Source organism: Aspergillus vadensis (assembly GCF_003184925.1).
Source record: "Aspergillus vadensis CBS 113365 unplaced genomic scaffold BO88scaffold_5, whole genome shotgun sequence".
Classification (NCBI taxonomy): domain Eukaryota; kingdom Fungi; phylum Ascomycota; class Eurotiomycetes; order Eurotiales; family Aspergillaceae; genus Aspergillus; species Aspergillus vadensis.
In genome coordinates, this window is record NW_020292043.1 from 1,366,183 (window position 1) to 1,392,759 (window position 26,577).

General features: G+C 51.1%; 11 protein-coding genes and 2 non-coding genes across 13 annotated transcripts; 5 read left to right on the top strand and 8 right to left on the bottom strand.

Annotated features, from left to right (window-relative positions):
• Positions 1–428: 428 nt before the first annotated feature.
• BO88DRAFT_478649 (putative MFS transporter) lies at positions 429–2,100 on the top strand (the record flags this gene model as incomplete). Its single annotated transcript, XM_025712011.1, has 3 exons — positions 429–640; positions 699–807; positions 872–2,100. The coding sequence occupies exons 1-3, from the start codon at positions 434–436 to the stop codon at positions 2,098–2,100; spliced, it is 1,545 nt and encodes a 514-aa protein (XP_025565611.1). The 5' UTR covers positions 429–433.
• Positions 2,101–2,296: 196 nt separating this feature from the next.
• BO88DRAFT_478661 (kinase-like protein) lies at positions 2,297–3,271 on the top strand (the record flags this gene model as incomplete). The annotated part of the gene is made up of 4 exons (XM_025712012.1): positions 2,297–2,434; positions 2,499–2,806; positions 2,862–3,007; positions 3,060–3,271. 4 exons carry the CDS (start codon positions 2,297–2,299, stop codon positions 3,269–3,271), a joined length of 804 nt encoding a protein of 267 aa, XP_025565612.1.
• A 221-nt stretch (positions 3,272–3,492) lies between these two features.
• BO88DRAFT_442324 (cytochrome P450) lies at positions 3,493–8,424 on the bottom strand (the record flags this gene model as incomplete). The annotated part of the gene is made up of 9 exons (XM_025709944.1): positions 3,493–3,880; positions 3,954–4,225; positions 4,290–4,534; positions 4,589–4,740; positions 4,800–4,991; positions 5,048–5,177; positions 5,237–5,391; positions 6,892–7,441; positions 7,479–8,424. The coding sequence occupies 9 exons, from the start codon at positions 8,422–8,424 to the stop codon at positions 3,493–3,495; spliced, it is 3,030 nt and encodes a 1,009-aa protein (XP_025565613.1).
• BO88DRAFT_t68 lies at positions 6,362–6,433 on the top strand. The gene has a single exon. It is a non-coding gene; the product is annotated as a tRNA-Ala (tRNA).
• Positions 8,425–9,087: 663 nt separating the features above from the next.
• Positions 9,088–11,827, bottom strand: BO88DRAFT_361389 (putative poly(ADP)-ribose polymerase PARP). Its single transcript, XM_025703876.1, has 6 exons — positions 11,470–11,827; positions 11,305–11,418; positions 10,985–11,254; positions 10,087–10,932; positions 9,951–10,033; positions 9,088–9,902 (listed from the first exon to the last, which is right to left on the bottom strand). Exons 1-6 carry the CDS (start codon positions 11,534–11,536, stop codon positions 9,333–9,335), a joined length of 1,950 nt encoding a protein of 649 aa, XP_025565614.1. The 5' UTR covers positions 11,537–11,827; the 3' UTR covers positions 9,088–9,332.
• BO88DRAFT_423632 (MFS transporter) lies at positions 11,686–14,629 on the bottom strand (the record flags this gene model as incomplete). Its single annotated transcript, XM_025708664.1, has 5 exons — positions 11,686–11,888; positions 11,914–11,993; positions 12,763–12,957; positions 13,014–14,132; positions 14,205–14,629. The coding sequence occupies 5 exons, from the start codon at positions 14,627–14,629 to the stop codon at positions 11,686–11,688; spliced, it is 2,022 nt and encodes a 673-aa protein (XP_025565615.1).
• Positions 12,324–12,407, bottom strand: BO88DRAFT_t71. The gene has a single exon. It is a non-coding gene; the product is annotated as a tRNA-His (tRNA).
• Positions 14,630–15,170: 541 nt separating the features above from the next.
• BO88DRAFT_403128 (ketopantoate reductase family protein) lies at positions 15,171–16,780 on the bottom strand. Its single transcript, XM_025706286.1, has one exon. It carries the CDS (start codon positions 16,567–16,569, stop codon positions 15,538–15,540), a length of 1,032 nt encoding a protein of 343 aa, XP_025565616.1. The 5' UTR covers positions 16,570–16,780; the 3' UTR covers positions 15,171–15,537.
• A 183-nt stretch (positions 16,781–16,963) lies between these two features.
• BO88DRAFT_384314 (sterol desaturase family protein) lies at positions 16,964–18,031 on the bottom strand (the record flags this gene model as incomplete). Its single annotated transcript, XM_025704692.1, has 1 exon — positions 16,964–18,031. Exon 1 carries the CDS (start codon positions 18,011–18,013, stop codon positions 16,964–16,966), a length of 1,050 nt encoding a protein of 349 aa, XP_025565617.1. The 5' UTR covers positions 18,014–18,031.
• A 1,863-nt stretch (positions 18,032–19,894) lies between these two features.
• BO88DRAFT_384316 (GMC family oxidoreductase) lies at positions 19,895–22,015 on the top strand. The gene is made up of 6 exons (XM_025704693.1): positions 19,895–19,905; positions 19,952–20,334; positions 20,383–20,412; positions 20,468–21,344; positions 21,398–21,899; positions 21,957–22,015. The coding sequence occupies exons 2-6, from the start codon at positions 19,952–19,954 to the stop codon at positions 22,001–22,003; spliced, it is 1,839 nt and encodes a 612-aa protein (XP_025565618.1). The 5' UTR covers positions 19,895–19,905; the 3' UTR covers positions 22,004–22,015.
• A 4-nt stretch (positions 22,016–22,019) lies between these two features.
• Positions 22,020–22,572, bottom strand: BO88DRAFT_403129 (uncharacterized protein). Its single transcript, XM_025706287.1, has one exon. The coding sequence runs from the start codon at positions 22,463–22,465 to the stop codon at positions 22,205–22,207; it is 261 nt and encodes an 86-aa protein (XP_025565619.1). The 5' UTR covers positions 22,466–22,572; the 3' UTR covers positions 22,020–22,204.
• A 662-nt stretch (positions 22,573–23,234) lies between these two features.
• Positions 23,235–24,395, top strand: BO88DRAFT_478702 (zinc-dependent alcohol dehydrogenase family protein; the record flags this gene model as incomplete). The annotated part of the gene is made up of 3 exons (XM_025712013.1): positions 23,235–23,751; positions 23,811–24,168; positions 24,221–24,395. 3 exons carry the CDS (start codon positions 23,235–23,237, stop codon positions 24,393–24,395), a joined length of 1,050 nt encoding a protein of 349 aa, XP_025565620.1.
• A 199-nt stretch (positions 24,396–24,594) lies between these two features.
• On the bottom strand, positions 24,595–26,573 carry BO88DRAFT_334615 (lysophospholipase 1 precursor; the record flags this gene model as incomplete). Its single annotated transcript, XM_025702809.1, has 3 exons — positions 24,595–25,522; positions 25,572–25,711; positions 25,764–26,573. The coding sequence occupies 3 exons, from the start codon at positions 26,571–26,573 to the stop codon at positions 24,595–24,597; spliced, it is 1,878 nt and encodes a 625-aa protein (XP_025565621.1).
• Between the last annotated feature and the right edge of the window lie 4 nt (positions 26,574–26,577).

Sequence of the window (26,577 nt, forward strand, 5' to 3'; positions counted from 1 at the left end):
AGAATCATGATCCTTCAGCCATTAACTTCGGTCATGCCGAGAAAACCGTACTCAATGATATGAATCCTGGTGGGTTCGCAATCAAAATCCTTCGGCGACCAGAAGAATCCGGGCAGAATCGCGCGCACTAAAATCTCGAGCCCTGGTCTAGCGTAGACTTTAGAGCATTTGCAAACTTCTGCAAGATGAAGTGGCCAGGCAGTTATCTTGACAAATATATTATAACTACTGGAACCCAATGGTATCCCTGCGGCCAATCCGGTTGCACTTCCCGTGGTTTTTTGCCTGCAGGATCCTGCATGTAACCTCCCATCCCGGCATTCCTTTCTCTGACTGCTTCTAATTCTTCGATTATTTTCCCGCAACCCCCCTTGTCTTTTCTCTTTTCTTTTGTTTCTGTTTTGTCCTTCGACGACCAGATCATAGATACAACATGGAGGAGAAGTTGCCGGGTGCCTTTTCACAGGCTCTGCCTGTGGATCGCACCGACGACGCTGTGGAATATCTTCAGGGCCATGCGGCCGGCCCCGACAGCTCTCAGATCGATCTGCGGGCTTTGCGTCGAAAGATTGACTGGCACTTGATACCTTTCATGTTCTCCTGCTATATCCTGCAATTTTTGGACAAGGTCATGCTTAACGTAAGTCGTCGCAAGCTTCCAGCCAACACACCCCTCATTGACGCAAGGGGGGACACAGTATGCTGCCGTCATGGGAATGAAAACGGAACTGCACCTCGCGGGGAATGAGTACACCAACACCGCAACGTGGTTCTTCCTGGCCTATCTGATCGCCGAGGCTCCCAATAGTATGTCCATGTACCAAAAACCTCAACATAAATAAATACCGTGCTAATATTTATTCACTATCAGTCTACTGCCTCCAGAAAGTTCCCGCCGCCAAGTGGCTCGGTGCGAATGTCGCCCTCTGGGGAGTTGCTGCTGCAGCCTCCGCAGGCGCCAAAAACTATGCGACCCTCCTCACTGCCCGTGTCTTCTTGGGTATCTTCGAGGCCACGATTGGACCCTCTCTGATGCTCATCAGCAGTCAATACTATACAAAAAGCGAGCAGGCACCTCGCTTCACCCTTTGGTATAATGGTTTGGGAGTAGCCCAGATCATCGGTGGTCTAGTATCCTTTGGCTTTCAGCATGTTCACCACGGGGCCACCCTTGCCGGATGGCGCATCATGTTCCTGGTCATTGGCTTGGCCACTGTGCTGATTGGTGTTCTCACTCTGCTCTTCATTCCCGACACCCCGATGAAGGCCAAGTGGCTGTCTGAGGAAGAAAAGGTGGCTCTCCTGCAGCACGTCAGTGTCAACCAGACGGGAGTGTGGAGTAGCACCATCAACCTTAAGCAGATCTGGGAAGCTGTGCTTGACATTCAGCTCTGGCTGTTGGTCTTGATCACCATCCTCGTAAGAATGATCCTATTCCATGTTACTCTTTACTTCAACCTAATCTCGTGCCAGATCTCTGTTTCTAGCGGTGTCGTAACCACCTACTCCGCCACTCTCATCTCCGGATTTGGATACTCCGGTCCCACCTCCGCCCTTCTCAACATGCCCTCCGGCATCGTCAGTATCTTCTTCACCCTCCTGGTTGGCTTTGGTATCCGCAGGACCTCCCACCGCTGGGCATGGAACGCCTTCTGCACTATCCCCGGCATTATCGGCGGTGGCCTCCTCTCTTTTCTTCCCAAGAGCAACAAGGCCGGTGTTCTCATCGGCATCTACCTGGTCAATGCCATTGTTGCCACCCTTCCCATCCTGTACCAGTGGACCATGGCCAACTGTGCCGGTCACACCAAGCGCGCCTTCAGCAGTGCTCTGATTGCCGGTTCCTTCTCGGTCGGAAACATCATCGGGCCTCAGACCTTCCAGGCCCGCGATGCCCCTGAATACCGTCCCGCGAAAATTGCGGTTCTGGCCACCCAGGCTGCGGCAGCTGTCATGTCTGTCGTGCTGTTCGCATACTATGTGTGGGAGAATCGGAGACGGGATAGCCGGTACGGTAAGGTGGAGGATTCGATGGTGGATGAGGCCAAGTGGGCTGGTCTGACTGATAAGGAGAACACGAGGTTCCGGTATGTGTATTAAAGAGAGGAAGATGCGAACTTTAAGAAAAGTTATATAGCAGCCGGTAAGGGCTCATATTAAGTCTCGGTTGCCTAATGTGTGCTATCCTTGCATTTCTCTCGGTGTTTTTGTACAACATTGCGTAATTATAACATTATTATGCTCTTTCTGTAGATTTTCTGTAGGATCACCTCATGTTTGTCTCGTTCATGAACCTATGGGTATGAGTGCAGATACCCTCCTGCAAAAATACATCCCTGGGAAAATTATGACTCTGGACGAGATGAAGTCTTGCATCAGGCAGCTATTGATCGCTCTGGACTTTCTGCACTCTGCTGCTCATATAGGCACACCGGTAAAAAACCTACTTCTACGATCCTAACTGTTAAACTAATCCAAGAAAAGATCTTCAATTGAAGAACTTGCTTCTCCCTGTCCCAGATACTAAGACACTCGAGGATCTCGAAGAGCGGGAAGTCAATGGTCCATCACCTAGAAAGGTGCTCAAAGACAGAACGATCTACCTATCTACTGTCTACAACCCCGGATGGAGTGGTCTACCCCTACTATGTGATTTCGGCGAAGCCCGCTTTAGTGATGTCGAGAACAGTGACGACATTATGCCGAATATGTACAGAACGCCTGAAGTCGTTTTGAAAGAGAACTGGGACTATAAGGTCGATATTTGGAACGTTGCTATGGTGGTAAGATACCCTCTCAAAAAATAGTCTACACCCTGTTTCTATGCTGATTCTTTTATTGTAAGCATGGGACATCGTAAGCCCTCGCCACATGTTCGACGGCAGAAACGCAGATGGCATCTTCGATGACCGAGTGCATCTTGCGGAGATGATGGCACTCATGGGGCCCCCTCCGGCTAGTTTCCGCGAGCGGTGCAAACTGGCTTATGTTTTCTGGGATGAACAGGGTGAGACCAGATTCTTCTGCAATCCGAGTCGAGTCTAACTAGATATCTCTAGGAAGTTGGAAGGACTTGGCGCCGATTCCGGAAATTTCTCTGGAAAGTTTAGGTGCCGATATTCCAGGGGAGAATAAAGAGGGACTCTTCCGGTGGCTTCGGAAGGCCTTGCAGTGGAATGCAGAGGATCGACCGACTGCGACAGAATTCTTGTTCGATGAGTGGTTGATGGAGGGGCTCATACGGCCGAATACTGAGGAGACGAAGTCATAAGGCGTGTGCATCTGCTTGTTGGTGATTGGTATATGACATCCCCTTGCTTACAGGTGCATTGGATAGGATATCCCTATATAGATACTACTGTAACATTATATCCGATGGCCTTAATTGGTCAAAGACACAATATACTCTCTACTCAGCCGACATACAACAGCTCAGCCACCACTGTCTCAGCCCACTGACCTTGAAACAATCTTTTCCACCACCTTCACCTCTCAATATTGCACATTCCCCAAATCCTCCGCATTACTCTTCTCCCAAGGATACTTCTCCTCCAACGACCGAAGCATTTCCAAATGCTTCGCACTCCTCGGCCGAATAGACACATTAAACGGCGCTGGGTGACTGATCACACCGGGCAGAAAATCCGGTCGAATATCCTTGACTTTCCCATTCTCTACTGGCTTCGAGATCTCAAAGACAGCTAGGGCTTGGGCGATGGTAAAATACACGTTTACATCAGCTAGAGTCTTCCCCGGACAAATGCGACGACCGAATCCAAATACAAGGAAGTGGGGATCTCGCTCTGGTTTTGGGCCTAGGAATCGTTCGGGTTTGAAGGTCATAGGGTCGCGGTAGGCGGCTGGGTCGTGGGTGAAGCCCCTGTATGCGTTTCAGTGATGTTAGTTGGTGGTGAGAGTTTTATGGCTCAGAGGGGGTAAAAGGGCGAACTGACCATATATTGGCAAGGATCGACGATCCCTTGGGGATGAAGTATCCCTCGCAGACATCATCTTCGGTCGAGGCGTGTGCAACGCTCATAGGTACGACTGGATGCCATCGGAGCGTCTCTTTGACTAATGCGTTAATGTAAGGTAGTTGTTCCCGGTCTTTGTACTGCGGCAGTCGGTCTGTTCCGATTACGGTGTCAATTTCCTCCTGTGCTTTGCGCTGCGCTTCGGGGAAGAGGGCCATTGCGAGGAAGAAGCTGGCTATGGAGGAGACGGTCTGTTGATTATCCAAGAGTAAGTACGGCATTGGATCGGAAGCAAGCAGGACGGGGAGTCCTTACCGTATCAGCTCCCCCGGCGTAGAGCGATCCAGCAGACCACTTGACAGTATTCTCTTCTTCGGATCCGGGCTCGAAAGCACTGCTCTCGAGGAGGTTGGAGAGAAAAGACGGTACGAAGCGGCCAGTAAGCATTTGGTCCTTCACGAATGCATAAGGGATATCGCTGAATGCCGTGACGTTCTTCCGATAGCGTTGTGCGATCTTCATGAACTCTGTACCTGGGAACCAGGTTGGAAGATACTTCACTAATCAACTGGTTAGTCTGGTTTGTTCCTGTATGGCTGTGGGATATGGCTTACGGGGTGGGAAAAAGTCCACTGCCCATGTGGCTGGGAGCATGGCCATCGAGAAATCCTCCATGGCCTTGTCGGCCAGATCAACCAGCGGGTCTTGAACATGCGGTTCGATGGTATATCCGTATCCTACTTTTAGGATGATTGCGCCCGCCTCTCTGGTGGTTATTGTTCAGTCTTGGTGGTTGATACCGATGTATGGTAAGGGGTAACTCACTTGCGTATATGCTGCATCAACTTGTCCGGCGCATCCAGTACCCTCAGTAGAAACCGACCCACCTCCGCTACCTGAATCTCATTGAATCGAGCGACCGAATTGTTGGATCCGATCTCCCTATGCAGGTTCTTGCGCGTTGCTCGGATGCGCTGAGACTGCTTCACCGCTCCGAGGACATTGTTCCAGCCCGCCCTGTACAATTCATCAATTGATCTGCAATACTGTTAAGGTAGGTCTTGTTGTCTCACATCTCTGCGAAGTGTTGCTGTGGACGCGAGGAGTGGATCGACGATCGTGACTCGAGTAGTTCCACCGCTAGTCGGACATCGTTCAAGACGATGATGGTTTGGCCCATGATGCTAAGGGAACTGATCGGGCCTGTTGGCAGTCAGACATGCAGCCCTTCGTTTCGGAGTTACTTGAGTGCTTGATCGTACCATAGCGATCCTTGTGCTTCAGCCAGTGCTGCCAATCTTGCTGGTCTGGGTCGGGCAAATCCCAAAGATTACCCACAATAGGCTTTCGTCGAGGACCGGGAGGTAGAGGCGGATGCTTGCTCTTGCGAGTCAAAAGTGAGATGAAAATGTACACACTCGTAAGGGCGACGAAGGCGCCCGTCCACAACGTTACTGGCATGGTGGCGATAGGGTGATCGAACATAATAGCATCGAGGAGGCTAGCTGAGCGAAATCCCGACTATTTTATATTGTAGGGAAGCTGAAGGAGGGGTCGTGCCGGTATTGCATAATTAATATATTTCTCATTGGTCTCTGTGTTATCGCATCCACATCTGATCAGAGCCCGATGCTGCATGGATGGTGCATTAGTTCAACTGCTCAGCTCTCGGGTATGCAATGTGGTTGGTGTGACCTAGACAAGCGGCCTCCGAGCAAGGTTGCAGAACGCCATCGTGATCCTACTACGGTCGCTTTTGTGATTTTGGTGTGGATTCTTGTGATTGATGGGCATTTCTTGGTGGCTGAGTTTTGTCGCCGGATTTATTGTCTGTTGCTAATGCTTACCTGCTTCCCCGCAGTTGTGAGGATGTCTGGGTGGGACAAGTTCGTGTTCTTGTAGACTCTTGCACGTAACTGAGAACTTCTATTAAATACGCTTGGACTGCATTACTGGGTGTGGGTTTAAGTGCCTTTTTAATCGTGTCATATCTGTTGAAACTGGATCACATCATGTTGGTCAAGTCGCTGGCTCATCTGCCTCTCTCACTGGTTTGAATTGAGGGTTAGGCAATAATGCTGGTTTTCACTTTGGCTAACCCTGAGCAAAGCAGCACGTCCGAGGAATATATTTCCGAACTGAAGACGAATGGTCTGCCTGAATCACCCCATTCATCATAAACCACGTTCGATCGTCCCTCACAAGTAGTAAATAAATACTCTAGGCATGGAATATTTTACTTAAGCATACAATACGAATTATCTATGACCACCAACCGCCCTCCAGTGTGGATTGTCAACACCACAACCACCTGTCACCTCGATCCCCTCTACCTATGGCAGGACTTATGTTATATATCAAATGTAGACCCCTGTCTTTCAACAAATGGGGCTGTGGTTTAGTGGTATAATATTCCCTTAGCATGGGAGAGGTCCGGGGTTCGATTCCCCGCAGCTCCATTTTTTGTGATTTTTACTTTTTTCTTTTGGTTGTTGTTGTTGGTGTCTTTTGCCATTGCAGTATCCACTCCTCCCGAGATGGGGCGTTGGCACTATCCGAGACTGATCCCATCACTGCGCAGACATGCTACTCCTTCATAGTAGTCACCCAATTAATAATGGATCTTAAACGGTATGCCGCAGTCTTCTGGCCCAAATTAGTAGACCATGCAATGTTAGCCCAGCTGAAGCCCGATATAGCCACTCTGTGAAACGCCTAATAACAACAACGGTCAATCCCGAAGCTCATATTCTATTCCAAGTCATTCAGCCGTATGCTAGTACCAGTGTCCCACCTCTAGCGTTCCCAAAATATCGAGAGGATATAGCGTGTCTATATATAACATCATAACCATCATGCCTCTTTGGATCGACATGAAAAACTCCTCGCATCATTCACATCCCCATGCCCATCATACACCAGCGTCGCCGGGTACCGACACAACTCCCTCGTCACCTCCGTCCCATCCGCCTTGACAGCTGCCGCACTCAACCGATCAGGAGGATTCCCTTCCTCCACCCAGCGCACCAATGCGCCGAACGGATCAACTGGTTTCGGACCATACCCAGCCGAGCAGTGCCCCAGCCCAGGGGCAAGGAAAACCCGGTAAAACTCATCTGCATCTCCATCATCCGCCTGATCAATCCTATCCCAGAATGCATTCGTCCACGACGCCGGGATCAGCTCATCCGCCAACCCATGCCAGGTCAAAAGCTTCCCCCCTGCGCGACGGAAATCGGAGAGATCAAGATCATCCGAGCCGAAAATGCCGTTGTAGGCGTCCAGCGTGAGACGGTAGACAGTATCGAAGTCATCGAGATTCATATTGAATACATTGTAGCTCGGGTCTCGAAAGACAAAATTCTTAATCCAGCCGATGATGGGAAAGAAGGGGACGGGTCTGACAATTGATCCATTGATTACTTCGGTGTTTGCCGTTCCGCGGAATGAGGCGCCCGGTGGGAGTCCTGTCCATAGGTTGGGATGATCCGGGGAGTTCGGGACCTTGCAAGATTTGCTTGAAGAGGGTGGCGTGCTGGGCTGTGATGGTTACTGGGGAATCTGAGCCCATCTCCGGGCATGGTACCGTTTGGCCGAAAAGTGTTTCGGGATCGAATGGGCAGCTCTCCGGGTTGTAATCTGATATTAACCCATCCGTGGCTCCATCGAGCGGATCACATTCGCCGATGATTGCTTTTAGGAATGTGTCAAAGACGCACTGCGGCGGCGCTGCGGACTGGAACATATGCACCGGCGGCCAGGACATGTATCCGATTAAACGTGGGAAATTGAGGGCCGGTGCACCGGCGAGAATTCCGTCAAAGAGAGTCGGATACTTTGCTGCGGCGAAGTATCCCTGTCTGCCGCCAGTGGAGCAGCCGCTCCAGTAGGAGTACTTTGGCGGAGATCCGTAGAAGCGCTCGGTAAGGGTCTTCCCGATGATGGTCATATCATAGATGGAGCGATGGGCGAAGTTTTCTAGCAGAGCGGTGTTGATGGAACCGTCGGGGCGCAGAGCCCAGGCCCCCGTCTGGGGATTACTGGTTCCATTCAAGGTGAGACCGCCATCGGTTGCAGCTGTCGCATAGCCCTGGCTGACTGGGCGAGCTGAGGCCAGGCCGATGATGCCGGCTGCGAGACCGCCGCCACCAGTAGCCTGGAAACGGCCGTTCCAGTTGGTGAGGGGGAGCCAGACAGAGACAGCGACAGTGTCATTTTCACCCGGGTGAGTTAGGGTGAGCGATACGTTGCAGAAGTCGAGATTCTGGATGTCTGCGAGATTGTATGGAGGAGAGGCTGCTACGCTGTAGTTATGGACCTCTTGGCGGGTCATGGATATGATGTCAACCCCGGGAATATGCGGTAGTGTTAGACTGTCGCAGGGTTGTTGTTTGGGTCGCCAAAAGTAGGCGAGCCATGCTATGAAAAAGTTGGTGAGGTAGACTAGCATGATGAGAGCAGATGAGATTCCCTTTGCGGGGTTGAGGTAAGGGATTGTGGGTTGGAGGGGATGGAGTTTATTCTTATAAGCTCGGTAACCCCGGCTTATTTCTAAGCGCCCCGAACACTTTCTCATGCAAGCTGAGTTGGGGGTTCGCAAGACGCATGTAAGCATCAAGGACCATTCAATTGAAAGAAATTTCAATATTCCTTTGCATGGCCATCTGGTGTCCTTATCTACCCCTTACTGAACCCCATGCGTACATTTCTTTTTGTTACATTCTCGATTTTAGTTGATTTTATGCTTGTCCGCTTCGGGGGGATTTATTCTTTGTGAATGCCAATATAGGCAGGGTAAGCGGCTTTCTTGGTCTTCAACTGGGAGGAGGATCGTCGGTGGAAATAGTACTGGTATGGATGAGAAGGAAGATAGTCGGTGGGCCCAGTAGTCAGCAAACTGGATGTGTGTTGGCTGGACTGCATACGTAATTCGTAAGTTGGCTTAAAGATTGTTGCGAAAGTTACTGTAGCCATGCAGCCTACAGATCCTCCGCTGCTGCTGCCTACGTGCCCTACCTACTTGTTTCCCTTTGGAGGATCTTGAAGATCGAGAAGAACATTAGATACGGTCAGATACTAGATACAGTTAGCCTTACACCTGTTGCTCCGTTGCCTTAAGATGATTTATTATCGTCAGCTAAGAATAATTCAGATCATGTTCTTATACTCAATTAAACCTGCCAAGTAGGATGCCAGCTATGCAGGTGCGTCAGCTAAGACCATAACCTCTAATTCCGGGCCGATAAATTATGAAACAAACCCCGAGACCTCGCTCAACGCCATAATCCGCTCCAGATGCCGCCGCTAAGCTAATATATGCGCCATACCATAAAACCAAAATGTAAAACAAGAGCTAGATCACCGCATGTTGACATGGAACAGATACTTCTGCTGGATCTGCGCCACATCATACACGATGTACTCATTGTACATCAGCCCCCTCGAGTTAGAATTAGTGGTCGGCACCTGCACATCGGGCATCAAAACCCCCTTCAGATCTTCATTGACACAGCCAGCGTCTTTCCATCCTCCAGGGATCGAGCGACCACGACCAAGGGTAGCAATCTTGGCCTGCCCTTTCGCTTCGGTGCCTGCGTTGTAGCTTGCCGTGTCCAGCTCATACATGGGATTGCCGACCTCAACGTCACAAAGGAGGAGTAGCCCCCGGTTTCCACTCCCCCAAGAGCAGCAGTAATTCGCTGACTTGGTCGACATGTCCGCGAAGTAGACACCTTTGCCGAACATGTATCCGCTGACGGGGGCCTCGGGCGGTGCAATACGTAGACCCTGGCTTAGGATACCACCGAAATTGGTGCTGCGGGAACCGTGCCACAAAAGACGGCGACAGGAGTTCTTGATATTGGAGTACTGGGATGACTGGAATCGGTCTTTTTCGCCTTGGCGCTCGATGCGGAAGATGTTTATGACCTGTTACAGTTAGCTTGGTTCATTTAAAAAGGTACATCAGATGCGAACCTTGTATTGAATGCCGTGGGTGTGACCGCGAGACTGGTTGAGGTAGTTGGCCAGCTCAATAAATTCGGTTGTTTTGTGTTCCACTGCCTGGAGTTAGTACTAGTCCATGGGATAAGGCTCTAGAAATAAGACGTACATGGTGTCATCTCCTGCATATTCAAGCCCTGAAACTGACGGTCGAGAGGGTGAACTGTATCGGTGTTCTTGGCCTCTTTCATGATATTGTTCGCAACTTCCATGTCCGTCAATGCCTCCAGCAGTTCGATCTCTCTCTTGAGCAATGTGTCGTTGTTCAATACTGGGGGCCTGTTGCGTCCGAATGCATGGGGGATCACGGTAAAGTATAGATTGCTGAGATGCTCCACTGCGGCAGCAAAGCTAGCATCATATTTTGTACTCGCCAGGGCAGGTGTGGCAATGAGCTCTGACAGATCCTTCAGTGCCTGAAAACCGTTCTGGAGAGTGCGCTTGCTCAGTTTTCCCAAGGGCAATTTCTGAGCATCGTAGGACATGGAAGCCATGGTGGACTGAAAAAGATCCTTGTTGAATATGAATGACACGAGGTCCTGGATAGGTGGCGATAAAGTGCATTTCACTTCCTCTACCTTGGGCTTGGTGGGTTTCTTCGCGACGAGTTTGTCTTCATCCTCGTCTTCGTCTTCCGTGTCGTCCTCGTAGTTCTTTTCAATGAAGGTATATTTACCTTTCTTTGGTGGATCCAAGCGTTTCTCCCAGGTCAAGCCTGACTTGTCCTTGAACTTCTTCTTGAACTCATTCTCTGCCTCATCCAAGTTGCCATTACCCAGTAAAGCATTTTGTCCATGTTCGCCCACCCGGCCCCAGTGGGTCCAAGTTTTGAACTCGTTGTTTCTGTGGAGAAGCTGAATGCGGTAGAATTTGTTGTTATTGTTAGTCGCACTCGTCTGATTAAGTGTCGCATCCCAAATGAGGCCAGTGGGATCAATGTATACGCTGTGAGTCACTATTTACGGTTAGATTTCCCTCCAACTTGATCAAGAGTTGGTGCCTATTACCTCGAAGAGGACATGTTTCATCAACAGGGACGTTGATTCCTTTGGTGCCAACCGTCTGTGCATCCTTGAGCTTCTTCGTGCTTCCATCCTCATTGATACCCAGAGCCTCTTCTAAGGTACGCTTCTTTGGACTTTCCGGTTCATCATCTTTCTTGACGTCGGAGCCCATCAGGAATTTCTTCTCATCCAACTTCTTTCCTGCACTGTCTGACTCGACAAGCCAGTCCAGGGAGACGATGTTGCAGGTGTAGACCTTGCGAGCCTGCGTGTCTACAATTTGTCAGGGGAAGGGGTACAGATAAGGCCCGGCTTGTACTCACATTTGACACTCTTATTGTCCACTTCCCTCTGGGTGGTCACTAGATGGGTGCAATCTTCTGTTACCGCTGAGCTGAATGTTCCCCCATGAAGCTGAACGATAGTCTTCAGTTTTGCTGTTGTAGAGTCAGTATGTGACTTCTGGCTGTGATGTCAGACATGCTCACCTTGGGTATAGCCGCGAAAGGACCCAGCAACGGCTATGACCAAGCCCTTGAAAGCTTGGCCGGTCATGGTGATGAGTAAACTGTGAGGTGTGAGGCGTGAAGGAGGATAGAACTGGGAGAGGGAGAGAGAGAAAGAGAGAGGAGAATTTATTCAGTGAAATTGAAGGAATAGGAGATAGTGAGAGTAGCGGATAAGAGCAATTATGTCGTCAGATTTTAGTCAGGAGGATCAGAGGCGGAGGGGAGTAGTTCCGGGTAGCGGAAGGTACTTGTGATATGAAGCTTTAAAAAGGAAGACAAGAGAGATGGGAGAAACATGATTATATAGAGGTGAGCATGAGGCGGAGATCTAGTGGAAAGTGATATTGTTTTGTCTGCAATGCCCCAGCCTGAGGCTCCCGTGGCTGCTGCTGCCTGAGCTCTGGGGGAATTGCCGAGCCAGACGGAATGTGATTGGTCGGAGCTTGGGTGGGCCTCCAGGCACCAGCTGCGCACGTGATTCTGCCTGTGCGGACTGCGGAGGACTCCCTGGAAGGTTAATTGAGTCGGTCTGCGAGATCTTCAGGGTCTAATTTATCAGGCAGCAAAGGACTCATAATAGTAAGACCAAGCTACAGCTACAATGGTGCGAGGTGGACATTATCTTGCTTGTAGCCATATTTTGTCTCAAAGTTCAGCTCATATACAATGTAAGATTGAGAAAGAATAGAGTATGAGTATGATAGAAACAAGTAAGTAAGACGTTGAAAAAAAAATAAATAAAAAAAGGGGGGGTTTGATGAGTATGCAGAGACATCATCACTGATTAAGATGCAAGAAAAAAAGTCAAGAAGTAATCAAGCCAGTCGCCAGTTTGGCGCTGCTGGGAATCGAACCCAGGTCGAAACGGCGCTGCGGAAAACCACAACGTTTCATGATGACCACTACACTACAGCACCTTGATTACATAAATCTGCTACTGTTATTGCCTACACAAGTGAGAAGTATAAAGATGGCGGTAAAAGGAATAAGCAAGCAATCCTAATGGCATCTTCCGTCAACAACATCTAAACACCGAACGACACAACACTGCTACCAAACATTGTACGGGATACGCGCGTCTTATGATTATCAATATTCCGATTATCTACATTAACATTAATGATGTACAGGGTATGAAAAATAGCAATCGCCCAAATAGCTATATGCAAAACTTTTGTTGGTTAATGATGCCTTTAGTGCTCCGCAACTCCGTCCTCCTCCACCGGATCCTCCGCATGAGACTCGGCAACCTTGTCATAAAACGGAGCAAACTTGCTCCGCTTCCTCAGGTTTTTACCATAGAAATAGAAAGCAACCGGGATAGGCACCAGAATAGACGCCACGCAACCCAGCAGCGTGGCAGCCCACTGGATGCCCATGTTGTTGAACATCTGACGTGAGAAGAGGGGAAAACTGGCTGCCACCAGGGAACGACAGAAGGTGTTCGCTGCGATAGCCGATGCGGCACTGAAAGATTGATTAGTACAGGGTTCATCGGCAAGGGATCAGCCAAGGCAACTTACAACATCAGGTAGGTATCAATCAGATAGTTGAACAGCTGGATGAAGATGATCAACAGACCAAATCCAGTAAACAGTCCACTCAGTGTGGGTACGATCCAATGGATACTCTTTGTGAAACCGGTCCAACCGAACCAGAACAGTCCTGCAGCGAAGAGCACACCACCGATCATGACAGGCGGCAAACGCCATTCAGGGACGGGAATGCCCCCGTTGGCTTCTAGCTTCTTGTTGTACCCCCGACTAGCGAAAACGATATAGGAGGCCGCAATGAACAAACCGACCACCATGCCAAATAACGTCAACCCACCAACACCAGCAGACATGCCGTACACGCCCTGGAAGACGAGTGTGTAGGCTGTCAGGAAGCAGTACAACAGGCCATAGATGAAACTGAGATAAATCGTGACCGCCAGAATCAATGGCTCGCCAAAGAGAAGCCGAAGGGGACGGGAGAAGTTGTTGACGAGCAACTCCCGCAAGTCAACCTCGATTTCCTCCTGCTTGGCGTGGATGCCCCAGTTCTTTGTGCGACGGCGCAGTTCCGAAGCCTTCGAGACCAATATGATCGGCGGGTAGGATTCCTTCAAGAAGAACATGTTCAACACGAAGGCGGCGTAGCCCATGAACGCGGGAATGTAGGCGGTCCAGCGCCAACCGAGGTACGATGAGTTGATAAAACCACCGATAAATGGAGCCAGAAGCGGACCCAGGAACACTGTGCTGGAGAACATGGCAATGGCGACACCACGGGTGCGGTTGTTATAGATATCGGAGAAAACAGCAGCCACAACCGCCAGCGGACAACTGCCAAAGACACCACAGAAGAAGCGACAGATCATGATTGTCTGCAAATCCTTGGCGACAGCGACAGCGGTGTTAAAAATACCGAATCCCAACATAGCCACCAGAATGGGCGGCTTCCGTCCCTTCAGCTCGGAGAGGGGTGCCCACACCAAGGGTCCGGACGCATAACCGCAGATATACAATGAACTCGACAGGGTGGCAACTTCGATGCCTACACCGAACACCCGCGCAACGTTGGTGGTAGAGGAGCTGAAGATAGCCGAATCGAAGGTACTGCAGATACTGGTGAAGGCGAGGATGGCGCTGATGTAAATCCTAGGCGAGTCATAAGTCAGTATTCAGCCGATCAACATGCCTATTATGCGCGACAGGGCTGAAATGACATACTTCGTCCCTAATTTCCAGTTCTGGGGATACAGAGGATCCTCCGGGCCGTCAAACTCGACGACATAGTCTTCTCGATCGGGAAGAGGGGGTGGATAATCCTTGTTGGCGCCCATGCGAGGTAAGGGCGCTCGGGAGGCGCGAGACTTGACGCTTTCACCCACGGTCAACTGATGCTGAAGCCGTTGGGTTTCGATCCTGCTTAGAGCATGGGAAGTGGCCGTGCGATGACGCTCTAGGTCAAGTTCGGTGTTTCGCGAATGGAGAGTGTGCAGCTGGGGATTGTATTCAATCGAGCTACTATAACTGGTCGAGCCAGTGGTGCCTGAAGATGATGGCCTCTCGAGGCCTTCCTCCTTGCTTGCGCCATTAGTATGGGGCCGAGCATCGACCTCCGCCATCTCTAGTTGCTCGTCGATGGGAGACATATTGACAGCCAGCGGGGAGCAGGATCTGGTCTGATCTAGACGACGGGGCCCTGGAGCCAGGGACAACAGGATTTGCTTGCACGCAGAAGGACCGATAGGGACAGACAAAGACTGAGCGATGGGGTCCTAGCCTGAATAATAAACGAAAACAGCTTGCTTGCCTCCACTGGTGTGGCTCCTAGGCCAGCAGCCGATTTATCCGTCCTGCACTCGGGAGACCCACCGTGAACGGCTGCCATTCCTCATTGCGATTGCCGATTGAATGATCATCGGCGACATGCCAGGAGGGAATCCAGACGGATATCTGATTTAATTGGGAGTATATGGCTTACGTGGTATCTGTTGAACATAATGGTGGCATGTTTCGTTCATAATCTCCGATATTTGCCAGATTTCTGAGGGGTTGACTGATGTCTGCCTGAGGCAGCTGATGAAGAGCCCCTCGAACGCCAAGGCTGAACTCCGCCTCCCTGACGTCACGCGCACGAGTCATTAGTCAGGCCTGCAAATCTTTTCGCAGGATTTGCATGGAATTTTCAGCTGGTTCGATCCGCCAGCCAGACCACTCTGGCACTATCGATCCGCTTCTAGTAATGGACGCCGTGCCCAATGGCCCCCAAGTGCCTGATGGCGAAAAACATGCTGCTCATTGTGGACATATGATCCATCAATGAGCCCCTGACTATCATTTATCCAAGACATATTTACTACTACCAGTTAGCATGCTCATGAAAAAGTACAGTAGTAGTCATCTAGCGACTACCGATGTACTGTCTATTGCTGGTCTAACCCTGATACCGCAGACTGAAAACGGACTGTGGACCATTTCAGCCTGCTGGGGGCTTATGCTTGTTTTGTTTTGGACCCAGTGCCCCCTTCCCAAGTTCCCACACCAATTCTTCGCCGGCTTAGCGCCCTTGGCTAGTCTTAGCCAGAATTAGCTGGGTCAGGCACCGATTTGTAGGACATTCTAGCCCCAGTTGCTGGCCCCGTCGCACTATCCATCCGTTGATGAACGCAATCTCCGTGGCTCGACCTGCTCGCACATCCTCGCGCATACTGCTGGAATTACTGGCCGTCTTCTCAATGTTCCCGATCAATTGCTCCTCAAGTCTGGCCACGGAGAATTGTTCCTGCACGTCGGGTAGACCCTGGAGCTCCGGAAGACGACGGAACACCAGCGAGATCTCCTGGAGAAGCTGACGTTGCATCTCCTGCAGCTCGGGGTTAGCTAACAGCGAGCCGTTCCGCACATCTAGCAGTGCCGTCAGTGGATTGACGACACAGTTGGTGGCCAGTTTCAGTAGCTGGGCCTGGTGGAGCTCCATCCACGGCAGTTCGGAACATCGGACGATCGGTGCTTCGACCAGCCGGTCGATGAGAAATCGAGATTGGGCGGATGCTGTTGATGAAGATGATAATGAGGATGCCTGTTGGCCATCGTTGACGATCCCCAGAGCGCATGATCCGGTCAGCCCCGCCAGCACGGCTTCAAACGGCACTTTTATGTAGACCCCATGGCGCATAATGCCAAACATGTATGTCGGTCGTGTCAGCGGGTCCGTGAATAGGCGCTCATTGAGCTCTTCGATCTGCCCTAGGCCATTTTGGAAGAGACAGATAACGGAATGCCGTCCGAGCCGGTGCTGAATCGATCGGAGAGCGGGGATGGTTGCGCTCGCCTTGACGGCTACGATTAGGTGATGGATGGGTGAATCACCCTGTAGGAGTTCGGCGTCGTACCCGGTACTCTCTTCTGTAGGCCCATTTTCTCCAATTTGGAGACGCAGCTTGCTCCCCTCAGAGAGAAAGCCGTGGTATGCCGACTCGCGATGGAGCAGAAGGGTAATGGGCGGGGGTGCGGGGAGGGAGCGAAGCGAGTGAGCGATAAGGGTCCCGATGCTTCCAAGTCCGATGAGGTGAATCCGCTGGGATGCCATTGTGTATGCATGTGTCACACAATAGTAGAATGGCGATCTCAGGTGAAGTGATCGGATGTAAGATTGGAATGTTGTTTCGTTCATCTGTTTACCGGAAATGACTCCGCGGCTATTTTGGTGGCCTTCGCTTGCGGAGGCATGCGGGGCAGTGCCCCTTATTTTTTAGTACAAGGTTCTGGGTTCCTGCACCCCATGTTTACCACCCTAATTGATACTTTAGATAAAAACAAACAAGGCATATATTCATAACTTAGTCTCCAGCCCATAATATCATCATCATATACAACTCCCGCAAAAAATGAACAATAAATCACAATCTTTCCCATCCATAAATACAACCCATCCCTAATGAGCTATCTTCCTTCCCCCTTCTATTCCCTCCCCCCACACAAGATTAAAAGATCGGCATCCTAACCGGATTCTCATAATCCACATTCTCCTCCCGACTCTCAATCCGCTCATGACACGTTCCAAAGATCTTATCCCACAGCCTAGTCTGCTTTCCATAGTTGTGACTCTTCTTCCATCCCTTGCGATGATGCAAATCATGATCCTCAATCACCAACTCCGCCCCAACCAACTTCAACAACCAATCCAGCGTTGATGGCGGCGACGCATGCATCCTCAATCCACTGTGGCCTGCCAACTCCGTGAACACCACATACTGATGACAGATCCACCACTCATAGAACCCCATCGGCATTCCCATCAGCTTCATACTGAAGTATGTCATCAGCGGAATGCCCGCGATATCGAAAAACTCCTGCTCCGTGTCCGCGTACAGGGTCAGGAGTGGGTTGGGGTGCTTGGTCAGGTGGTGCGTCCGGTGGTATTTCCAGAGACTGCCCACATCGTGCATCAGTCGGTGGTACCAGTAGAACCAGAAGTCGAGGATGATGCCGTATAGTCCGATTTCGAGCGGTAGCCAGCCCCAGCTCATCTGGGCTGGTGCTTGGCTGACTCGGTAGCTGAGGAAGACGGTCATGATGGGCCGGAAGGTTGATGTCGAGAGCAGGGACCGGACGACCTTGGCTACTCCGACGTCCGGGACATCGTCACGGCCGTGCTGGTCGCCGTCTAGGAAACCGAGGACGTGGCCCATGCGGCGCATGACTTGGAGTTGGTGGATGGCGATGAGCTTGAAGGCGGCGGAGTAGAGGATGAAGGCGCCCACGGCGGTGAAATTGTGGCCCGTGTAGGAGACGTAGACGTGGTGGACGGCGAGGGGGAGGATGGCGTGGTAGAGAATCCAGAGGTGCTGAGACCATGATCTCATGTAGGGAATCTTCTCGGTCTTTGGATGCACGGGCACCTCCTTGTCGAGGTTGCTGGGGTGCACGCCGAGGATCTCGAAGAACCAGTGCCAGACGCTCCACTCGGCGCGATCCAGCCGGCGCCAGGTGGACTTCATTGAATCCTTAGGATTGGGGTGTGTACCGCTCATGATGGGTGGTAAGGGTGGTGTTGGTCAACTCATCTGCGAGGATGCCCTTGTGGGGGGGAGGAGGGGGTGGGATGGGCTATATAGGGCTGCTGGAGTGCCAATTTTCACACTGCAGCGGGAGGCCATCTCCGAATGCGAATAGGCAAGTTTCTCTTGCCAATCGCATGTGATTGAGAATCCGGGGGGGTTCATGTGGGCATCGGATGTTCTGAACGGGTTAAGTTTTGGGGTTCGTTAGGCCGCTTAACGAGGGGGAATCGCCGCGGCTTTGCAGATCACTCGAAAAGAAGGCCCGTCGTTGGTTGGCGTAGCGGCTCAGCGCTTGACTCAACTGAGGATCCTTGACACATGAAGGTCGCTTCCTGTTGGGAATAAGGTGTGCCTCGGATTTGTGTCTGGAATGTTGGGATGAAGTGGCATGCGGCTTGGAAGCCTGATTGCGGCCATTGATCGATATGTGATGTCTGCTCTCTCCACATGGCCAGTTGCCACGGGGCTGATGAGATGGTGCTTCTTAACAGTATTTCATCTTATCTCATCGTTACACATGGCTGCTCTTTGTGGCTGGTATTATCTCGTCAGCTTGTCAGCCTTCCAGGGTGTGCTGTGATCTGCCGTAGCCATCAGGAATCATTCTGGATGATGGTGCCTATTGCTTGCTCGTGAGGACACCTGTACGGCTGATCAGATCCGTGAAGGAAGTTACATCCCGACTACGCATCGGAAGAAAACGAAACTGTATTTCGAAGACAGGCCAGTTAATGATGGTGTTGGGAAAGATGTGACAGCGACTCGAAGTTGCAGCTTGCAGCAGACTGGTTCGCGACCATTACCGCATTGGGAAATCTGGGCAACGGCCTCGGGATTGGCAACTGGCAACCACCTGAACATGACGCTGCTGAAACTGGTAAAAGCAGTCCGTAGGGGTGAATCTCGAAGGCTAGCGAAATATGTCGAATTGTGCCCATACTTGGTAAACTGTTGTTGATCTAAAAGTACTTTTAATCTACTGCACTGAAGTGTGGGCCTACAACACGTTGACTTATGCATAAACAAAGTGTAGGCGCCACCAATGCATCAATAGCACCACTTATCCTACTATTTTTACATCCTCACTTACAAGACTCATAGTATATCTACGACCATTCCACACACATCTAGAGGTCATTGTACGTGGCCCTGAATTGTCACCAGAAGGGATACGGGAAATTCCTCTAGCCAGGGGTAAACGAGTGACATACACGCCTAATATTTCAGTCATTGTGTTGGTGTACAGCCAACTTAGTAGCCAGAAAGAACAGAAGAGGAGATGACCATCTCAATCATGGTATTGCAGACGATCCTCATCTCAAGATATTCACTCGGAACAGACGGGAATGCGATGCAAGAGAGCTGTTATAACGGACGACCGCTGAACCCTAACACATCATCCGACCGAAAGAAAACAAACAACGCAGTAGGTCAAACATAACCACAACTCAGGAGCAACAAAGATTAGGTTTTGAGCTATGCTATTTATTGCTGGGAGAAATCCATGTGGGTGACCCAAATTTGCGCCCGCCCGCCCGATAAATGAGGCAGCCATACCTGATTGAACTGCATCTCCGACCGGGGGATCTCCACCCGCCCGGATGGCCGTTTCACCCTGGCCCCATTTTGGCATCAGGAACCATATGTCCGTGAGCTCTGTTGTGATTGTAAACTTACATCCAGACAGGGGTCAGACAGGTGAAACCTAGTTCGAAATAATAGGTGGCATTTCAGCTTGGTCGGACCGAAGGGGATCATGCAGCATACTTAAACCCTGACGCCGACGGAATGTACACCATTCCCTGTCAAGCGCGTCGTTCTTTTCGTGTTTATCCCAGTCGCTCTCTTCGGTTTCATTCATTGTAAGCCCCTTCGCAGCGCTTGATGTCGTGATACTAATGCTCTAAGATGATCCGTCGTGTTCTCTTGTCACTCGCTTTACAGTGCATGGTCACCGGGACCATTGCCAACCCCGACACTCTTTCACACAACTATGACGAGCGTGGCCTGTTCGGCGATTCGGAGTTCGATTATGTGGTCGTTGGTGGCGGTACAGGTGGAAACACTATTGCAACTCGACTGGCGCAGAAGAATTTCAAGGTGGCAGTGATTGAGGCTGGAGGATCATATGAACTCGAGTCGGTGGCCGAGGTGCCTGCTGCGGACGTGCTTCCAGTTGGGTCGGATCCAGAAACAGCTGCTGCTCACGACTGGGGATTCGTCGCAGAGAATGTCCCTGGTGCGAATGGCCGGTCCATTCACTATGCTCGGGGTAAATGTTGGGGTGGATCGTGGGTGTCGCATATCGCTCAGAAGGGACAAAGCTAACGCATATACAGCTCCGCGATGAACTTTATGATCTATCAACGGTTTGTGTTTCTGCTCAAAATTAGTTCAGAATCGATCCCACTAACGGTCTGCCAGGCCGACCATCGAGTCCATGGAGCAATGGGCCACTGCCGTCAACGACAGCAGCTACACCTTCGACCAGACGCTGCCCTTCTACAAGACCAGCGTGAAATTCACTCCCCCTAACACTCAGATCCGGGCCAAGAATGCCACCGCTGGCTATGATGCCAGCGCGTATGAATCCACTGGTGGTCCGTTGAAGGTGTCGTACGCGAACTACGCCATGCCCTTCTCGACATGGATGGACCTCGGCATGAAAGCCATTGGTATCAACGAGACGCAGGACTTCAACCTGGGCTCACTGATGGGCGGCCAGTACTGCGCATCAACCATCGACCCCAGCGGCGAGATCCGGAGTAGTTCCGAAGAGTCATTCCTTGCGAACAAACCGTCGACACTGACCACGTATGCAAACACCCTCGCCAAGAAGATCATCTTCAACAACCAGAAACAGGCGACCGGCGTGCAGGTTAAGGGCTCCGGGGGTAACATCTTCACCATCAAGGCAAACCGCGAAGTTATCGTCTCCGCGGGTGCCTTCCAGTCTCCCCAGCTGCTCATGGTGTCTGGAGTTGGTCCGCAAGACCAGCTCGAGGAACACGGCATCCAGGTCGTGGCTAACCGTCCAGGCGTGGGCCAGAATATGTGGGATCACCCGTTCTTTGCGCCTTCGTATCGTGTCAACGTGCAGACCTTCACCGCGATCGCCAATGACTTCCTAGGTATCGTCGGCCAGTTCATCAACATGGTCGGCTTCGGCAACGGCCCACTTACCAACCCTATCTCGGACTACCTCGCTTGGGAGAAGATTCCAGCGGCTCTGCGTAGTGCGTTTAGCAGCCAGACTACCAAGCAACTGGCTACCTTCCCGAGTGACTGGCCTGAGGCGGAGGTATGTGTATAGTTGTATGCGTGCTTCATACTACAGACGCTAATGCAATACAGTACATCTCCGGTGCCGGATACATGGGAAACGTGTCCAACCTGCTCACCACCCAGCCCCAAGATGGCTACCAGTACGCCTCCATGCTGGCGGTACTCATCACCCCGACCTCCCGCGGCAACATTACGCTTCGCTCTGCTGACACCGATGACCTCCCCGTCATCAACCCCAACTGGCTCGCCACTCAGTCCGACCAGGAGGTCGCCATCGCCATGTTCAAGCGTGTCCGCGCGGCCTTCCAGAGCCAGGCCATGGCGCCAGTCGTCATTGGCAAGGAGTATAACCCCGGTCTGGAGGTACAGTCGGACGAGCAGATCCTCCAGTGGATCAAGGATAACGTCATGACGCTCTGGCATGCCGCTTGTACGTGCAAGATGGGCACTTCTGATGATGAGATGGCAGTGGTGGATAGTCAGGCTAGGGTGTATGGAGTCCAGGGTGTGAGAGTCGTGGATGCGTCTGCATTCCCGTTTCTGCCGCCGGGACATCCCCAGTCTACCGTCTGTAAGTTATACCTTTTACCTCGTGGTTCAATGGAGATCACACACTGACCCAGACTAGATATGCTTGCGGAGAAGATCGCCAACGCTATTATCAATGGGGCGTGATTCCTATACTTCATACCTTGAGCTCTTTCATACTTGGTTTCCTTCGTATATTGTACAATATATAACCAGAGTATCATAATTTATGAGTATAATATTATGACGGAGAACATCTCCGGAAATTCAAAAACATGTATACATGATCATAAGCCATCCTCCTCTCTCCCCCACATTTATCCTGACACATCAAGTATCAAAGCAGGATTAATCCCATCCCCTCCGCTGCACCTTCTCCTTCTCCTGCTTCTCCGACTCCAAAACATCACTGTCGTATCGCGGATCCAGCTTGTTCAACAACTTGTTCGAATGCGGCTTCGAGGTGGAAGGAGCGGTTGTGCTCGAACCGGGGCCCGGGAAACGAGGCTGACTAGCGGAGTCTTCGGGATCGGTCTGGTCATTGTGGTCGACGGGGTCGACGTTCTTTGCGTCGATGAAGTCGCGGCCCATAGGGGGTTGGTCGGCCATGATGGGTAGCGGTGGAGATATTATAATATGGGGAGGGTATTGAGAGGTGTAAGTTATGTGTTCTAATCAGATTAAGATTCTTTTTTGTTTATGTGAATATGATCTTGGTGATAGGAATAGTACATGCTTGGCAGAGGTGGTGGTTATATACTGATTGTTGTATCTGGCAATGGCCACTATTACATCATTGGTATATCATCCCGACTAAACTAGTTACCAGTTAACGTGGGAATGACGATGTCTGGCGCTTCCAGAAACCGGACAGAATGCTGGACTCCGAGGAGATACTTATCATAATACAGAATTATGATAAGGGCATATAGCAATTGACGTCAAGGCCATACATGTGGAATTGAGGAGGCGGGTTTGGGGGTGTTGATCCTATTTCTCACTAACGGAAGACATGAGAACTGTCTGGGTATGCCGCGGGACGGCTAAGAAGTATACATAGATCCCGATCCCTGAAAGATTAGAAATCATAAGTAGCTTTTCATGAGCAATGAATCTCCTTATGTTTAGCCTTTTATTGTGAACCCGAACAATGGGTATCCTATCAACCCGAGTATTGTCTCGGATGTCTGATCTCGGAAACCCCATGGGTTGATTCATAAGCTCTCTCACCGTCGCATCGGCTCGGCTGTCCCATCCGAACCACATCAACAAAGCATCCAGAACGCGGGGTATATAACAACTGACAAAAGCATGAATCTGTACAAACAATCAATAGTTCTTCCGTAAATACTCCATCTAACTAAATCCACCAAATAAGATGTCCTCCACACAACCCACCCACCGTCGCGCCGTCCGCCGAACAGACGACTACACCCCAAACACCTCCAAAGTGAACATCGTAACAGAGCCACTTCCCCTCCCCTTATCCCCCACAGCAGTTCTCATCCGCGTCCACGCCGTGGCCCTCAACTACCGCGACGCCAACATCGCCAACGGCGGGAACCCATGGCCTGTTCTCCCACACGGGATCCTGGGCAACGATGCCGCCGGAGAAGTCGTAGCCACCGGGGACAAAGTGAAGACACTAAATGTTGGGGATCGCGCGGCGCCAATCACAGACACCGAGCAGATTACAGAGCGCGCGACGAAGCGGTCGTGGCTGGCTGCAGACGAAGATGGGGTGATGGCAGATTACATCGTTTATGATGAGAGTGTGCTGTGTAAACTTCCGGCTTATTTAGATTGGGTGCAGGCGTCGATGATTCCTTGTGCGGGGGTTACGGCGTGGTCGGCGTTGAAGGGGATGAGAATTGGGCAGACGGTTTTGGTGCAGGGTGAGTTCTCATTCTTATTCTAAGTAGTGGGTTCATTTGAAATTGACGAAGGGTTATAGGGACCGGGGGCGTCAGTATGTTTGCGCTGAAGTTGGCGCTTGCAGCTGGTCTGCGTGTGATTCTAACTTCGTCGAGTGATGCGAAGCTGAAGGCTATCAAGGAGAAGTATTCTGGTTCTGCTATTTTGACGGTCAATTATAAGAACACACCAGAGTGGGATGAAGAGGTGTTGAAGCTTACTGATGGTGTCGGTGTGGACTTGGTGGTGGAGAACGGCGGAACGGGATCCCTTGTCAAGAGTATGCGATGCACTCGTCGTGGCGGAGTGGTCAGTCAGGTGGGATACCTTGGGAAGCAGGATCCATCTGAGCTGCGAGAACTAGTGCCGACTCTTATTGATCGAAGGATCAATCTTAGGTGAGTGTTGTGCGAAGTAGTGGAAACAGAAGAATTTTACTGACCTGCAAAGGGGCATTAACGCGGGCTCGAAGATTGATATGGAGGACTTTTGTGAGGCACTATCGGCTTCGCAGACGCAGCTCGATGACCTTATTGATAAGGTGTTTCCATTTGAGCAAGCCGAAGAGGCTGTTGAATATGTTTGGCAGGGTAGGCAGGTTGGGAAGGTTGTGTTGCGTCTGTAGCTACATGTCTATACTAGTCGCATAATGAAGATACAGTGAGTTAGTATTCGAACAAATATGATAGGACTCTCTCCAACTAGCAGTATCAGATCATTTTGGTCTATATAGTGGTCATGACAATTCATCACTTCTTTAATCATAAAGCCTTAATAGCACACTGCCTCCCTGCCAGCTTTCAGCACACCAGTCATGGCAACAATCAATAAGGATTCGTAGCATTCCACATCTCAAACCCCACCCCCGGATCCAAAATCAACGTTGGGTCCAAAACCCCCGGATCCATTTCAACCAGCTCCCTCTCATCCAGCTCCCCATCCCAACAATACTTCTCAAAGCACCGCTCACACTGCCTGGTCCTCTCCATCCCTACCCTCTTCAAACTCCTCTCCACAGCCGCACACCCGATACACTCCGCCCACTCCCCATCCCACGACCCATTTGCCTGCGTCACGATGTCGAAACTATTGATGAAGATGTCCTCCATCTGCTCGCGACTCGTCGCCGTCTGCCAGAATGAAAAGTTCGTGTATGCGCTATACGGCGCATTGGCCATGTACAGCACAATCGGGGCGCGGTCGTCGCCTGTGGTAGTGAAGTTCGCGTCGCAGCCGAAGAATTGCGGGTGAAGGGTGTAGTTCAGGTTCATCATTGTCTTGGAGGGTGGAATTACAGGGAAGGGAAGTCCTGTTGCGTTGGCGGCTAGATATGTGTTGTAGAGGTTCGTGCCATTGTTCCAGGAGTATGGGTCTGCGTCTTGCGAGTCGTCCCAGGCTATTATGAAGTCGACGTTGCGTGCAGGCTGGATCTGGCCCCAGAGCGGGATTGTTTGGCCTGTTTCGCTGCCGTCGACGAGTTTTAGGGTTGAGGATGTGTGGGCGTTGCCGGTGGAGAGGGAGGTGTTGGTAAATGGGTTAGGGAATGTTGAGTAGGCGACTTCTGTTAGGTTCAGATCGAAGGTATCGGCGAAGGCTTCGACGAGTGCGTTCAGGTTGGCGGGCTTGCTAAGTCGTTTGGTAAGAGAGGACTTGTGGGTGGTGGAACGTTTGGCAAATTGGCCGAGGGTCCCGTTGGAGACGCTTTCAAGGTACCAGAAGTTGAAGGCACCAGCGGAAGTGCCGATAACCAGTCTAGAATGGAGTCAGAAGCGTGCCAGACTATATGCACCGCATTACTTACGAGGACCGATCAAACCCTTTCCAGCATGTGGTTGAATTGACTGGAATTCCGTTGGACAGCTGGTTTCCGAGCCACTCAGTGGGCGTAAATGCATGCACGTTTCCTTCCCAAGCGCCGAATTCGAAAGGAGTCAAGTCGAACTGACCCAATTAGCTTGAAGCTGATAGTTCATTGAAAAGGAGCGCTACTTACAATCGTCCCATTAGATGACGGCACCAAAAGGTCGTAGTACTCAGCATCTTGCGGTTCAACTGAAGCCAAGTGGATGATAGGCATCGGCATTTGGTGATTGATAAAGTTGCTCAGATTGCGGATCCCCGAAAACGTGGTGTTGAGGCCCCCGGATTGTCCGGGTATGAACTCATACGCAAATCCCCGCCCTAGGTAATCACTTATACCTATCTCGAAACCAGCCATGTGCTTTGCAGCAATCTGTTCGAACATAACAACTTCGGTGGCAGCTTCAGCAGAGGTGTTTGTGACTGTGAGGAATCGGTCAATCTCCGGTTTCCAGTAATCGACAATCTCGTCTGCGGTAGGGAAGTTGTATGATGGGAAGGACACTGCCGGCCAGGATCCTCCGGACAGACCGGACAAATAGGTCATGCTTTGCAGGAGTCCGCCGGTACGTTGCTCGTTGGCTGCAGGAAGACGGTCATCCAAAGCGCGGATTAGACCTGTCCCGGTAAAGGCGGATCCAAATCCTCCGCCGCTGATGGCCATTCCCATAACTGGGGTCTGGTTGGTGTAGTTGAGACGCGAGATGTATTCATCTGTGTCAAAGTCGTCCAGGTTGAGTCGTTCCAGATATGCGTCTAGTGAGCCCAGGACGACCTTCTTGCGCCCTTCGACCCACTCCAATTCATCTCTGCTGAGACCAACTGCCGGTCGGATCCATTGTAAACTTCTTGGGCAGGAGACAGGCTCTGGTGCATAACCTTGGGGAAGTTCCAGGGCAGAGGCAAGAGTGGCAGCTGCTGCTGAGATTAGAAGCGGTAGCATTGCA